Source organism: Leucopleurus acutus (assembly GCF_964270905.1).
Source record: "Leucopleurus acutus genome assembly, chromosome: 14".
NCBI classification, from domain to species: domain Eukaryota; kingdom Metazoa; phylum Chordata; class Mammalia; order Artiodactyla; family Delphinidae; genus Leucopleurus; species Leucopleurus acutus.
The window spans coordinates 15,883,048-15,898,469 of record NC_139156.1 but is presented as its reverse complement, the minus strand read 5'-3'; the positions used below and the strand labels follow the sequence as shown (position 1 = coordinate 15,898,469).

Below are 15,422 nucleotides of genomic sequence, written 5' to 3'. Positions count from 1 at the left end.
ATCTCCGCATGTGAGTTTGACAGGTCAGCCAAGCTCTGATCTGTGTACTGAGGGCAATGACACTTCCTCAGGTTGCCTGTGGTGGGGGGTAGGGGGAAGGTTCAGAGGCGATGCTTGTGAAAGTACCACATCCAGTGGAAGCCATCTGATTCAAATAACGATTAATAAATACCAGCAATTTACCCCGAGTTGTCTGAAATACCTTGTTTTTACGTGCAGGAGGAAGAATTTGTTCTATATATTTAAAAAAGAAGAAAGAAAGAAAGAAAGAGAGAGAGGGAGAGAGAGGGAGAAAGGAAGGAAGAAAAGAAGGAAGAAAAAGAAAGACAGGGTAATCCAGTTGACTCTTACTCCTATCTGATGGGAATGTAACTGCCCACAACATTTTCTAACTTTCCATTAAGAAGCATATGCTTTGGGACAATAGCAGGAATGAAAGAACTTATACTTTCTGTGCAGTTTCGAGCAAAATGTTGTTATTCATGGCCGGGTTCCACCTTGCAGGGAAAGGCTGGGATTAGTCTTTGCAAAGATGGTCCTTTTGGCAAATCTTAGAAATCACGTGCAAATGAGGAGACCCCAGAGAGCTGTGACAGCCTCAGGAGGGATATGGCTGTTGGACGTGATGGGAAGGGGCTAGAATCCCATCCACTTTTTAGTGGGCCTCTCCCAGTCCTGGGTTTACCTTTCACCGATGAAATGAAATAATCTACACAAACTAATACTTAGCCCTGAGCCTGGCACTCCAGAGGCTCTCAAGGAGTGTCAGCCGCTGCCATCAGACCAGCGTCATCCATCTTCCTCTTAGACTATCTGGACTCATGTACCCTCAAGTCTGATTCCCAAGCTCTGGTTCTGGAAGCCAGGTGGCTCTACCCTACCTCTAGGCCTTCAGGAACATCCCAGGATGCTCTGGGAGGGCCCACAAGTAAAACATACTCAGGACAAAGCAGAAACAGCCTCTGCTTTGGAGGGAGGTTTTCCCAAACCAATTTTTCTTTTTATCTGATGGGAAGGGCCGAGTTAAGAGGCAGCAGCAGGGGGACAGCACAAATAAATACAGAGAAACCTCTCCAGGGCCTGCTATTGTGCTGAGCACAATGACAGGCTCTGGAGAGCATTTTTATCCAGTTGAGACTGGAAACTAAAATAAATGTGGTCATATTACACCCTCCTCCAGAGACCTGACTTACCGCAGCACTCCCTGAGTGCCGTAGGGTGGAAGGGGCATTTCTTTGTCAGAGTCCTGGCTGGTGTGGGGGGAGAAGGGAATTTAGGATGTGAAGGCAGATCCTCAAAATTGGGGCTGAGATCCCTGAAGCCTTGGGCACTAGTCCTTTGACCACCCTGAACTTTCTCAAAAGCTGCTAACACCAAGTCCCCACCCTTCCCAGGGCTTTCCGGCCAACAATGGGCCATGTCCAGCAGGGCGGGGCTGGTGACACACCCAGGCAAGGCTGTTTGACTCTGCGGGGTGGAGGAGGGAGCCCCCTTCCAGAAATGGGCGGGGGGGGCTAAGCAGGACTGGTAGCTTTCTTGAGCCTCAGAAATGTGCCCCAATACTGTAAGGACTGGCAGGTCAGCCTCTGCGGCCTTGGGCTGCTTTGAAGTGAGTCATACATTGGAAAGATCTTTCTGAAACCAAAGCCATCTTTCATGGGAATGAGTCTCAACTCTTCTGCAGCTGGTGTTTCTAAACATCCCTCGAGCAGGCTGGGGAAATCCTCCCCACGCAGAAAACACCGAGGTCCAACGGCTCTAAAACTCCTTGGGAAAAGCTGAGCCCCCAAGCTGGCATATTTGGACACTTCCATTGTAGGCGGCCTGGCACCCTGGCTCCTGCAGTACCCGTGGGGACAGCTGAGCCCTTCTCTGCATGATACTTGCTTACATTTTGAGCTTGGAACTGGGGAGATGGGGTCTGAATCCCAGGCCCACCACTCAATAGGCAGATCTTGTATAAGGCACTTGGTTTCTCTGGGTCTGTTTCCTCAGTTCTGCAGTAGAAGTGATGTAAGGAACTCCATGAAATAAAGCGTGTAATATGCTCACCTCAGAACTGGGCAAACAGTTAAGTCCTCACTACACGGCAGCCGCTTTATTAATAAAAGCTAATGTGTGAGCGCCCCTTTTGTACCGTGCTGCGTCCTATTCTACCTGATTCTCACAATAACTCTTTGAGGTAGGTATTTTTATTACTATTCCTATTTTATAGAAATGGAAATTGAGGCTTAGAGAAGTTAGGCAAACTGTCACTAGTCACACAGCTAATTATTGGTGGAGCTCGAACTCAAACCCAGGGAGTTTGGGCTTCCCTGGTGGCGCAGTGGTTAAGAATCCATCTGCCAATGCAGGGGACACAGGTTCGAGCCCTGGCCCGGGAAGATCCCACATGCCGCGGAGCAACTAAGCTCGTGTGCCACAACTACTGAGCCTGAGCTCTAGAGCCCACGAGCCACAACTACTGAGTCCACGTGCCACAACTACTGAAGCCTGTGCGCCTAGAGCCCGTGCTCCACAACAAGAGAAGCCACGGCAATGAGAAGCCCGCGCACTGCAACGAAGAGTAGCCCCCGCTCACCGCAACTAGAGAAAGCCCGTGCACAGCAACGAAGACCCAACACAGCCAAAAATAAATAAATAAATAAATTTATAAAAACAAAACAAAAAAATCCCAGGGAGTTTGATGCTATAGCCCACACTCAACTGCTATGTAACACTGTTATTATTACTATTAATTAGCACATCTTGGGAATTCTGTGGTGGTACAGCGGTTAGGACTCCAAGCTTCCACTGCAGGGGGCCTGGCTTTGATCCCTGGTCAAGGAACTAAGATTCCATAAGCCATGTGGTGTGGCCAAAAAAAAAAAAAAAAAAATCACATCTTCAGGGGATCTCAATCATAGATAATTATTGGACAAGAGAGTGTTGTTATTGAATCATATAAAAGCTGTGGGCTTGTTTTAATGCTGGAGAATTCATAATAAAGACTAGAGGGGGAAAAAGCCCAGAACAAAAACTTAAATTCTTGAATGATTAAACTATCCAAAATAGTAGTAGACCGTTGGTGGGAATGTAAATTGGTGCAGCCACTATGGAGAACAGTATGGAAGTTCCTTGAGAAACTAAAAATAGGACTACCATATGATCCTGCAATACCACTACTGGGCATATATCCAGAGAAAACTATAACTCAAAAAGATACATGCACCCCAATGTTCATAGCAGTGCTATTCACAACAGCCAAGACAGGGAAGCAACCTAAATGTCCATCGACAGATGAATGGATAAAGAAGGTGTGGTACATTTATACAATGGAATATTACTCAGCCATAAAAAAGAATGAAATAATGCCATTTGCAGCAACATGGATGGACCTAGAGATTATCATACTAAGTGAAGTAAGCCAGACAGTGGAGGTCAAAGATGTTTTGAAAGATGTTTTCCTCCCACCGCATTCTAGTTTCTTAGTAAAATGGCCCAACTCACGGCAGCGGTTCCGAAGCTCCTGTCCTCAAACCTCAAATCCCCAGCCTTGCCTAAGTGATGAGACCGTTGCTGCTCTGTGTCACACACAAAACTGAATACCAGCTAGATCAGCACAGTGCAACAGCTCTATTAAATTGTTTCTTTAGTTGACTTGGTCAATATGGCCTGGGTCATTGGGCAAACAGTTCTGGAATATACCACTGCTACCTGATGCATTTTCCCCTCTAACCTGCCTTCCTACGTGATAAAAGTGCATTCCCAGGACTTTGATTTTGTTTTTGTCTTTAGAAGTTGGGCTGGCACTTTTTCAAATGGGACAGACCTTGAAAGGGAGCAGGGGAACCAGAAAGGAAACCCGGTGTGGAGGCAGTTACGCATAAAGCACACACTTTATTCACTGAGTTGTGAGGACAACAGTGACGCAGGACGGCGGCAGAGGGGCGGCAGGTGTTGATTTCAACAAGAGTGTGGAGCGCGTTGGGTGTCCCAAGCACAGTAGCGCAGGCCCAGGGCCATCCCACCTCTGCACACTGGCACGTGGCATTCAGGATGCCGACCGATATCCACTCACTTTCACGGGGGACATGATACATCTTTTAAGCAGCATTTCTTCCAAATATTTGCTTTCTTGTTTCTGGAAGGGGAGGGGAGGCAGGAAGAACAGTATGCCTTCCAACACTTGAAAAAAAATTCCATTAAACCCAACTTAAAAAGGAAAGAACTGCAAAAGCTTCGATGCAGGACTGTCAGCAACTCACAGAAACCACACGTTTATCACGGGACAGGTCTGTACATAACACCCCAAAAGAACGCCAATCCTGCAGACATTCGTCTTCTCTTCCGTAGGGTAAAGAAACATACACATATACAGTCACTAAGTGGCTCATTGCCTTTCTGAATGTTAGTGGATGCAGTCTTTTCCTCTACCTTTGGCAAACGGGCTCAGAAAGCGACTCATGGCATCGTCACTCTTGGGAGATACTCTTTTGGGAAGAATTTTATTTAATGATAACAATCGCCACTCAATTACACTAAGCATCAGAAAAGATTGGGTTTAATTTTGCTGTGTACACATATATTGTTTAGAAAGTTTTTCAGCTTAAACTGACCACCTCCCCCTTTCCTTTTGAGTTTGTCAGAAATGAAACTTGCCCCAAATGAGAAATACAAAGATCCATATGCAAAGCGTGTCAGTCACCATCTCCCCACTACTCCCTAGACAGCAAATAGAAAGACAGTGATTTTTTTAAATGCCGAAGTCAAAGTTTCTCCTTCTTTCATTACAACATAATTGGGTAGTTCCCTTAACACACATCGCCACTATAAGGTGTCATTATGAACCTCAAGCCTGAAATGATCTCTTTTTCTGGATAGAACGTTCTTCGAAAGGGAGTGCTAATGAGTGAGTTTTAGGGCATCCTGACAAACACTTGGTTTATAAAAAGGAAAATGATTTGACAAGCCAGATAAAATCAAGGCTGGCCTCGGAAGTAGATTAAACAGTGACCGGAAATACAGATGAGGTGATTTGTAAAAACTGAGCCTGCTGCAGAGGATGCAGAAGGGCTGATGGCACAGAGTTCATCTTCCTTCCACCATCTTTCCTGACAGTCAGAAAGAGGGCTCTGGGAGCCCACAGCCTGGAGGGTCCCCTGCCCCTTCAACATGCAAGAGAACGCTAACATCAAGTTTGCTTTAGAGAGTTTTTTTAGAAAGACCCACCTAGTCAAAAGTGGTTCATTTGAATTTTTAAACTTGCAAAAGCATAGATATATATATTGTATAATCATCTAAGAAGCAATTCTTTAGAAAAAGGTGTTTGCTTTAAAGTGTAAAGAAATTAGAGGGAAGTTTTAGGAACATTTCTAGCAAGACTTTTCCAAGTGGAGTTGATTGACATCACCAGATGGAGGGGATAGGAGTTGAAAAGAGCATTGTTCCAGCCTCACCTCGGAAGAGGAAACTCAGCTTGGAAACAACAGAATGGGAAGTTGGGGAGAACTGGGGAGACTAGAGGACATGACAGATAGAAACTACTTTTTTTTCCTTTGCACCTTATTCCCCAGTGTCTCTAGCTTTTCTGTTCAAGGTTTCAGGGACCAGGCAGTTTATCTTTTGTTATTGAAGGAGTCACAGTAAGAACATTTCATAATGAACCCAAACCAAAATGTAGATACCTAGCGAGCTGGACAGGTTTCCCAACGCTCTTTATATCTCAACATAAATCACACCAGAAGACTAAATGGTATCCTGGCTGTTTTGGAAGCAACTTTAAAGGAAGCACTGACTTCCAGGTCATCATAGAGGCCTCTTCATGCAATCAGCCTATGCTTCAAGAATCACTAGTAAGCCCAGTGATCAAAAATGTAGCCCTTTATGTATGCACTGAGGAAGCTTACCATGTGTATCCTTCCTTTCCTAGAGTAAGCAATCCTCCTTAATTTGACTGTGTTAACCACTGGAATTTTTTTATGCGGGGCAGGGTTCAAGCAGAGAACACTGATTTCCTGTGCAGTGACCTGGACATGTTCGGGACACGCATGCTGAGTCCAGTTCAACGAAACACATAGGGCGCTGTAGCCCCACTGATTCAATTTGGCAGTTGGAAGAATCAGGTTGCCCTGTGACCCGTGCCCGTGGCTGGAGCCTTCTGCTGGGGAGTGGGGTTGGGAAGCCCACTCTGCATTCCCAGTGCCCCCTTCCCTAGAGCACAGCACTGCTCTGCTTGCAGCCAGGAGGCTACTGGCATGTTCTGGCAAGGCATTTTTGCACGGTGTAGTTTAAATTAGCTCATACACTTGATGTGGAAAGAAGCTATTTCCCACCCCCCACCCCGCCAAGATGGATGCAAAACTGAATTCAAAAGTTACAAGAAAAGTAGAGTTTCATTAGTGGCGGCAAATTTAGGGCTCATTTCTTTAACCATCATCGCCATTTTTCTTACACTGACATTTAATCTGCAAGTACGTGGATTATAACTCATTAGCCAATGAAAAAAACCTCTCCTCCAGCCGAAACCTCGGATACGTTTGGCCATCCTTGTTGTTGGTCGTGGCAGGGGAACACTGGGACTACACCACGGTCCTCACCCCTCACACTTTGCCAGAGCGAAGCAAGGATTAGGACACACAGGCGTTGTGCCCAGGCTACCCATGCAGGAGAGGTCACAGAAGATGGGACAGCGGATGTACTGAATGAAGCAAGAGGCAACGGATAGATGAAGGGGCGAAACTGTGGGCTGCAGTCTGCCTTCAGTCCAGGGAGGAGCTGGTCTCCTCACATCTACCTCATCAGAGCCATTTGCTAAATATGTTAGTAGGTCCAACACACACACACACACACACACACACACACGTATTTGTGAGAAGAGTCCTCAAACATTCAATGTCTAGCAAAGGTCAGGCAGGTTTAGATTCCCTTGGGAAGCACACAGCATACTATAAAGCAATTGCAGTATTCACTACAGCACCCGGTTGCTAGAGCGTGTCACATGTTAGGTCTGCAGTACAAGATCAGAAAGAATATTCTACTTGCTTTTTACCACTGGTGTCAGCTACTAACTCATTCTAATACTCGGTGCCAGCAGGAAGAATTTCTGAGCTTTTATTATTAGTGGCATATGCAGGTGAATTCAGATGTTTTCTTCTTTGGCTTTAACATAGAGTTTAAATTCTTAAACAGAGCCCCAAAGCATGAGAATAGATGTGACAACCTCCTACATGTGAGTCACGTCCTGTCTGAGTCTCAGCCAGAGGCTTTCAGGAACCATGGTGGGGTCTTAAATGCAAGTTTTGGGGTAATCTTCGGCTCCAATGTGAATCTTGTGTTACTGAGTTTGAGGACTCCGGTGAGATGTTCTGCTGTCTACACACAGTCTGATCCTAGGTCTGCGGTCTTCGGTCTGATGCTGACTTGAGCTACATCTGTCATGGAATATGCTGGCTTCTAACCACCAACACCCTTCCACAGGGGACCTGGTGGCAGGGATGCAGTTAGCCTCACTCTTGACCTTTGAGTCATGTGCACCTGTGCAAATGTCCCTGAGGAGCTGCAGCACAGTGGGACAAACATTCGAGCAGGAATGAAATTTAAAAGCACATGCAGACTCACCAAACTGCCCTGGGTGAGTGAAAACACATAAACACACACATGCAAACCAGGAAGTCCACAGAGCTAGGCAAGAAAGCAAGCTCAAAAGACCAAATTAAATCATTCTGAGGCAATCTACCTTGGAGTTGCAGAGATTTCAAAGAGAAAAACATGCCTTTCCTTAGCCTACTACTGAAAAGACCTTAAAAAAACCAAAATCAGCCAGGGCTTGATGTGGTTTAGAGAATGCCAGATAGAGAGCAGAGTTTGCTGGCTGGGAGAACTTGCATTGAGAGGAGACAGAACTTTTGTTTTTGATCAAGACTGCTGTGGCCTTTGGACAAAACTCACCTAACAGCATACAACTGGGCCAATCTGGAGACAATCCCCCTTTCCTTTCTTTGTAAGAGTGGAGGGCTGCGGGGCTGAGACATCTCCTGTCCTTGGTGCAGAGGAGCACGCTTTCTGAAGTAGAAAAGGGTTTAAGGAGAATTTTCATTCACTCCTTTTTCCTCTCTTTCTCTTAATTCTTTTTTCTTTTTAATAACAGGCTAAGTGGGCTTCCCTGGTGGCGCAGTGGTTGAGAGTCCGCCTGCCGATGCAGGGGACACGGGTTCGTGCCCCGGTCCGGGAGGATCCCACATGCCGCGGAGCGGCTGGGCCCGTGAGCCATGGCCGCTGAGCCTGCGCGTCCGGAGCCTGTGCTCCGCAACGGGAGAGGCCGCAACAGTGAGAGGCCCGCGTACCGCAAAAAAAATAAAATAAAAAAAAATAATAGGCTAAGTAATTTGCCAATCAGGTCCTAGCAAACAGTAGGGGACAAGGAGCATGTTAAAAATGACTTTGGTGGCTATTGAAACAGAGCTGCCGGGGGCCCCGATTCTGCTTTCCCTCCTGTTGAAGCCCAGGCAGGGCTGCAGGAGGCCAGTGAGGAAAGGGAGGGCAAAGGCTGCTGCCACGTGGATCTATCCCTCGGGCTCTTCCTTCTCAGCCGCGGCGCTACATAATAAATATACTCGTACTTTGGAATTATTACAACTGCTTTTGTCCATGCGGCATCCTAAGGGCACTTGCTGGCTCTTACCCATACAGTCACACTATTATTGAATAACAGTTGAAAGAAAACAAAAGTAGCTCCTGCTGTGCACATAAGGTGATGAAAAAGGTCACACGTGAACACTACTGTCGAGGGTGGGAACACAGACATTTCTACCCCACTGCTTCTGGGCGAATGTTGCCACGGGCTGGCCCATCATTTGGCTCATGGGTGTTTTAATCAGATTTTCCCTTTTGTTGCTGAGGGACAGTAGTTTGCAAAGTCTCCAATCAAGTTTGGGCCTCACTACAACATCCTATGTGTCACCGCCATGGTCAGTCCTTTTTCTAATTGCTGTCTATGTGTGGTACTCAGAAGAGTTTTGCTTTTTTCTTCATGTCGTTGCGTCTCCAAAGAGGTAACTTGTCAAAATCCTGGATGGACATTCCAAAGATTTCCCGAAACACTTCTGGGGCTAAGTGGCGCTGTGATGGGAGAAGAGAACAGTGGTCAGTCCTGATGGCCACACGGATGACCTTGAGAGTTGCTCTCCAGTTTATAAGTAATTGTTTTGAAGAGCAAAAGGCAGAATGATGGAAGAGGAGTTTATCTCTGAGGCTTCTTAGCAGGCACTGGACCCAGTGGTTCCTTACCTGGCCAGGCCAGGTGAGGCACCCTTCCTACCAAAGAAAAGAGCTGGTGGAGTATTAATGATGATTGTTGATAACACTGAATGTCGATGGGGCACGGTAAGATAAGTCATTATGCTGGAGGTGACTCCACTTCAGGTCCTTGGGACGCTGAGGAGATGCAGGGAAAATGGACCAGAGCAATAAGGAAGCCAGAGAGAGGCTTCCAGAGTGGTCCTTTGGCAGTCCCGGGGCTTTTTCCTGGCTCAGCAGTGGGATGTTTGGTCTACTGAGGAGACCAAGAACTTCAATCTCTTGTCCGCCTAGTAAGGTTCTCTTAGGATAGTGGAGCCTTTATTCTCTGTGCCAGCCCGACCTCACATACAGATGTACTGCTTTTTGTCAGAGAAAATTAATGATTCTTTATGAGATTAGCAGCCAGAGTTTTTCTTAATTAAAACCATTCAGATGGAAAAGTACAAAGATCAGTCTTCCACATCTAAGGAGGCCTTGGGTATGCGTACCCAGCTAACCCTTCGACAAGGAATGTGGAAACAGCCCAGGGAGAAACTTGCCCAGTACACACCTCTTTAGTGAACACTCCCTCCCCAATCTCAACAAACTCAACCCGGGCTCAGAGAAAGATGAGGATTTGGGGGTATCTGAAGAGTGACGGAGACTCCATTCTACATCCCCAGCCATAAATTAGGGCAACATCACATCTCCAGAGAAAATGGCTAAAATCATACTGCATCTCCTGGGTTGTTCTTCTGAACTTTACCATACATTTTTATGCTCATCTCTTAAATACAAATTTGGGTTTTCCTCCAAGTTAGCTTAGTTTAACCTAGGTTGATCCTTTTTATTTTTTTGCCTTAACTGGAACATTTCTTAGGGGGAAGTTGTGGAAAATGCACAGGAATATGCAGTTGGGACAAGTTTTTTTGTTTGTTTGTTGTTTTTTTTACCTCTAGCCTGGTTCTGTCCACATCTCTTAGGATTTTGCTGCGCCCTCTGTTGGTCACCATCAGCATTTCATATGGAAATATCTGAGAAGCAAAGAAAAACACCTAGAATACTGCTGTCCATTTTTTTATTTTTATTTTTTTTGGCCATGTGGCATCTTAGATCAACTAGGGATCAAACCCGTGCCCCCTGCAGTGGAAGTGCGGAGCCCTAACCACTGGACTGCCAGGGAAATATTCCCACCGCTGTCCATTTTATCAACAAGCAGAAGCTACCTAAAATCTAAGACTTCCAAGCTAGAGCTTCTAAGACACTATGGTTAGAGTATTAGAGTGATGGGTGTTCCTCACTCAAGTCTCCAGCAGACAGGGGCAGGTTCCTATACATTCCCAATACCCACAAGTGTCTCATGTGGCACTGTGCCTCTGGAGGGCGCTGCTGAGTAAAAGAATACAACTTACTATGTATTGGGGATGAAGGTAAAAATTGGAAGAGAATTGAAATTATAGGTTTATGTTTTACAAGGCAGTACACATTTGTAGGGTTACACAATCTCGTTCCGTGTCCAGCTCACGAATCCCGGGAGCCATGCAGTCCCAGAAGCAGTGTTTTGGTAGATGACGTATTGAAATAAGCCCCAGTTATAGTCACCAAGGAGCACAGCTCTTGGACACCTTTGGAGTCACAGGATGTTCTGCAGCTGGGGCAACCCATCATCCCAGTTTGCTTGGGACTAAGGAGGATCCCAGGATGCAAGACTTCCGGTGCTAAAACCGGGAAGGTCTTGGGTAAGCTAGGATGTGTTGGTCACCCTATCCGGAGGGCGCTGCAGCTGCTCCACGTGCAGCAGGCTTTGCCATGCTCATGGCAGGGGCCAAGTACACACCGAGGTCACAGGAGAGAAGTGCTGGTACGTCACTGGGAACACACAGCACCAGACCCAGCGAGGGCTTAAACCTGCTGACTCGGTGTGACAAAACCCACAGAGCGGAAAGATGCTTTATGACACACCCTGCCTAATGCACTGGCCTGGAGCCAAGTGGGTCTCAACCCTGAAAATGGTGAAAAAGATAGAAAATTGAATCTTTTCAGGGTTGTGTCCCAGTTTCATCCCATGTGAGAGGAAAGAGAAAAAGAGCCACACTTGCCTTTGGTTCCAACATGTTAGGCATGGAGACACCCCGGTCCATCCTCATTCCAGGCATGTGGCCATCTGGGAGGGTCTGCAGCAGAAATGCAGGTTTCAGGAGTGGCCCATGGCAGCATGGGGAGCTGAGGGAGAGCTCTGTGGGCTCCTAGACCTCCCTGTTTGGGTCTCAAATCTTCACGGCCATTTTAGAGATGTGTCACCTTAATTACCATGGATTTTTCAAAATGAGTTCCTTGTTAAATAAAAGCAGGGATAGTGGGAATGCTGCTTTTATACTCCAGCTGATGAAAGATTTTGGCTTAATAACTATTGACTAATCCCTGAATGTAGGCTGCACGTGTTAAAGTATATGGTACGTCAAAGAATCGCCAGGTCTATGCTTGGTTTTTTTTTTTTTTTTTAATTCTAATCTTAGCTTTCTTTGCATTTTTCCCCTTTTCTCATTCTCTATTATCATTTTACAAGGTTTAGGTTCTAGGAAAAAAGGAATGGTACCACAGCAGCTCTTTCCTATTGGCCAAGACAGGGGTTTCTTTTCATCTGTGACCACACAGAGGAGGGGAGGGCCTCAAGGAGTGAGTGGTTATAACTAAAAGGAAAAGCAACTGTATGTGCGTGGACCCTTGATGCAGGTCCACTTCCACCCCAGAGAGGACTCTCCAAAGGCAGAGCAAGAGGGTCCTCGGACACCTGGAGTGGCTCATGCCGGCCTGCAGGACCAGCTTGACCCGGGCACCAGGCATGCCTGCTGCTCATGGCTCCTCACATCTGTGGACTAACGATTAGACGGATCAACTAAAGTCAGGGTCTTCTCAACAGAAACCCTTCCCTGGAGCAGCAGAACATGTCTGGATTGTGAAAAGGCTGTTTTGCTGGTGTGGCCAACTTGGGAAAGGCAGTGTTCCATACCTGGTAGTCTGGAAAGGAAAGAAAAAGAAAATCTCAGAAGGGCAAGCCCATATTAAAACAGGGAAACATCAACAGAGATTATAACCTATTGCAATTCTCCAAACGTCCCCCAACAAGCCACGCTCTCCCGGCTCCGGGTCTCTGCGCACACTGCCTGGCTGCTCCCTGAAGCTGGAAGATGCCCGCTCTGGTTTTAGTTATCAGTTTAAACACCCTTTCTCGTGGAAGCTGACACCCTGAAGGTGTTTCTCCCCTCTCTCTGCATCTCCGATCACAGCATTTATCTCACAGAGTTTCTCTCTCTCTGTCTCTGTCACATGCATTTTTTATTAGTTATCTATTTTATACATATTAGTGTATATATGTCAATCCCAATCTCCCAGTTCATCCCAGCCCTGCCCCCCGCTTTCCCCCCTTGGTGTCCATACATTTGTTCTCTACATCTGTGTCTCTGTTTCTGCCTTGCACACCAGTTCATCTGTAGCCACATGCATTTTGAAGGTAGGCCCCTGTCTTGCTTATCACGGTACTTCCAGGGATCTAATTAGTGCTCGGCACATAGCAGGAGCAATGAATTCCCTCCTACAAACTCGCTTCTTGTGGTCTCACATCAGGAGAGATCCTCTGGGATTTCAATACATGCCCTGATGGCTCAGAGGACAGATGTGATCTGACCGTAGGATGTGACACAGCCTGAGCCCAGCTAACATGCCTGTGACAGCACAGCCCCTTCTTCCCCTTGGTCAGCCAACACCCGGCCACAGGGGCCTCACCTCGCACTCCCCCGCTGACATCCCCATAGCTGCTGTACTGAGCAAAGTCTGTAGAAACAGGCTGAAATGAAGAAAAACATACCATTAGCAAATCTGCTCCACGGTACTCGTTCTGGAGTCAGGCGAAAAGGAAGATAGGATTTACAAAATCCTAAGAATTCCTCCCAAGCCGAATTCCTGGACCCCTATTATTTTTCCTACGTAGTTCTTCTTCTATGAAATACCTGTGTTTTGTGGTATATCCTATGCTACTGCTCAGCAGGTCCTTGGCAAGCAAGTATCTCTTGCTGATAAATAAAAACACATTTTTCCACATCACAGCTACACAGTTACACTTGTTCTATGCTTTGTGGGGAGGGAGGTTGTAACAAACTTTCCTGTATCTTTTTACAGCAGAGATAATGGCTCCGGTAATTACTTTTTGCTTGATTGTAGAAATATTGGGCACACAATTTAGTCTTCCCATACGCTTATACAGGCTATTCTTTTATCTAAAGTCAATTTCTCTTTCTCTCAATAGAAACATCTTATTTTGCCTGTAACTCAAAGTGATGTACCAGGAGAGCAGGGTGATTACAATTTTCATTATATCCAACACTGAGATCATATTGTCAGATGTATTCAGACAATACATCAGCACTTCCACCAGGACTCAAGAGGGAAGAGACTCAGAAACGAGTAATTGAGAAATCTCACCCGGTGAAGCCCGTTTTTCCCATAGCCTGGGAGAGATGAGGTTTTCGATGACAGAGCATGTGAAGCTGAATAAGAGAAAGATAAAAAAAAGTAATTGTTAGGAACCCGAAGTCCAATTCTTTCATGAAGTCGGCAGTGTATCTTCTATCCTACAGAATAGAGGATTTAGAAAAAAACAATCCAAATATTGGGCTCAAATGTTCATAAAATGCCACCATGTTGGGGTGATGCAGGGAATGGGTGGGCAGTGAAATTTTCGAGGCGGGATGGGGGAGGAAGAAGTGCTTGGCATCTCTGAATCCTCAACACAATCCTAATAATGATGGTAGTATTTCCATTTTACAGGAGAAGAAATAGGGGCTAATAGAAACGTAAGTATCTTGCCCACGGTTGCTCAGCTCGTAAAGATCTAAGCAATGACCTAAACCCAGGGCTATTGGGATACACAGGCCCAAGCCCCAGTTGCTATGGCAGCAATAACTGATCTGGAGGCCTACACTTACGTTACCAAGATCTACTGGTCAACCACAGTTGGACTCCTGGGAGGCTTGGGATAGGGTATCCCATTGATCAACAGCGTGGACACCTCATAAACTGCTGGCTTTGGAGGGAGTAGACCTGGCTTGAGTTTTGGCTCTGCAACTTAACACCTCTGCATCTTCGGGCATCGTATTCCATCTTGTTAAGTCTTCATTTCTTGACCCATGTAGATACAGTGCTATTCATTTTTATACAACAGAGTTGCAGAATTGGAAGGAACTCTAAAGATTACTAAACTACCTAATCCAAGATTAATGCCAGTGACACATCTATGAGAAGTAGCAGGGCATTCCGGTTAAGGGTGTAAGCTCTGGGGTTATAATACTTAGACTCCTAAACCTTAGTTTTGGTAGTTATCAGCAATGTGACATCGGGTAAATTACTTAAACTTCCCTTTACTTGTCTCCTGATCTACAAAATGGGGAAGATGATCATACTCATAATACCATCTACTTCATTGGTATGTTGTGAAGATTAAATGAAATAATGTTTAGCAGAAGTGTTTGCATAGGAAGCACTAAACACATGTTTAAAGGAATCCTCAGGAGAGAAAATTATGCACTAGTTCACAACATGTGAGAACATATCTCGTGGGTTAAAAGAGAACAGGCTTATGACAAATATAAGCAGGGGAAAATATACCGAAAGACTATTCAGCCCAGTATATAAGTAATCTCTTTCAAAAGTATCAACAACAGCACTGTTAGTAGCCCTCAGCTCTTATACTGAATATACTAAAGTCATAATACTTTGAAAAAATTGTTCACGCTCTCTACAGTTAAAAAGCGTTCTGTTCTTGGACTTCCCTGGCGGTCCAGTGGTTAAGACTCTGCTTCCACCGCAGGGGGCACGCGTTCAGTCCCTGGTTAGGGAACTAATGGCCCACAGGGCAACCAAATCAAAAAAAAGAACAAAGTTCTAAAAAGCATTCTGTTCTCTATGAGGAGTTTCTTTTTGCCGCTTCCCTCTGAGATGTATGTTCTAGAAGGTAGACCCAGCACAAGGGAACGGACCCCTCTTGGTTCCTGAGATCCTCCAAGGGCTCCCCCTGTTTCCAACAGGAAGGAAACACACATTTAAGGAAGAGCCATGGCAGGCTCTTAAGCTAAGTTGACATGACATAGGATTCTTACACTTCCTTTCCT

General features: G+C 45.8%; 1 protein-coding gene across 4 annotated transcripts in view; it reads right to left on the bottom strand.

Moving 5' to 3' along the window:
- Positions 1–8,347: 8,347 nt before the first annotated feature.
- ABLIM1 (actin binding LIM protein 1) overlaps positions 8,348–15,422 on the bottom strand; it is a 312,495-nt gene continuing 305,420 nt past the window's right edge. For 2 of the 4 annotated variants that reach the window (XM_082854666.1, XM_082854665.1), the window contains 5 exons: positions 13,738–13,802; positions 13,031–13,102; positions 11,358–11,432; positions 10,212–10,292; positions 8,348–9,099 (listed from right to left, as the gene is read on the bottom strand). In XM_082854666.1, coding sequence (XP_082710792.1) covers positions 8,986–9,099; positions 10,212–10,292; positions 11,358–11,432; positions 13,031–13,102; positions 13,738–13,802 — 407 coding nt within the window. In that variant the 3' untranslated portion in view covers positions 8,348–8,985. Of the gene's footprint in view, positions 9,100–10,211; positions 10,293–11,357; positions 11,433–12,116; positions 12,277–13,030; positions 13,103–13,737; positions 13,803–15,422 lie in introns of those variants that run through there. The other 2 variants (XM_082854663.1, XM_082854664.1) reach the window with 1 other exon arrangement.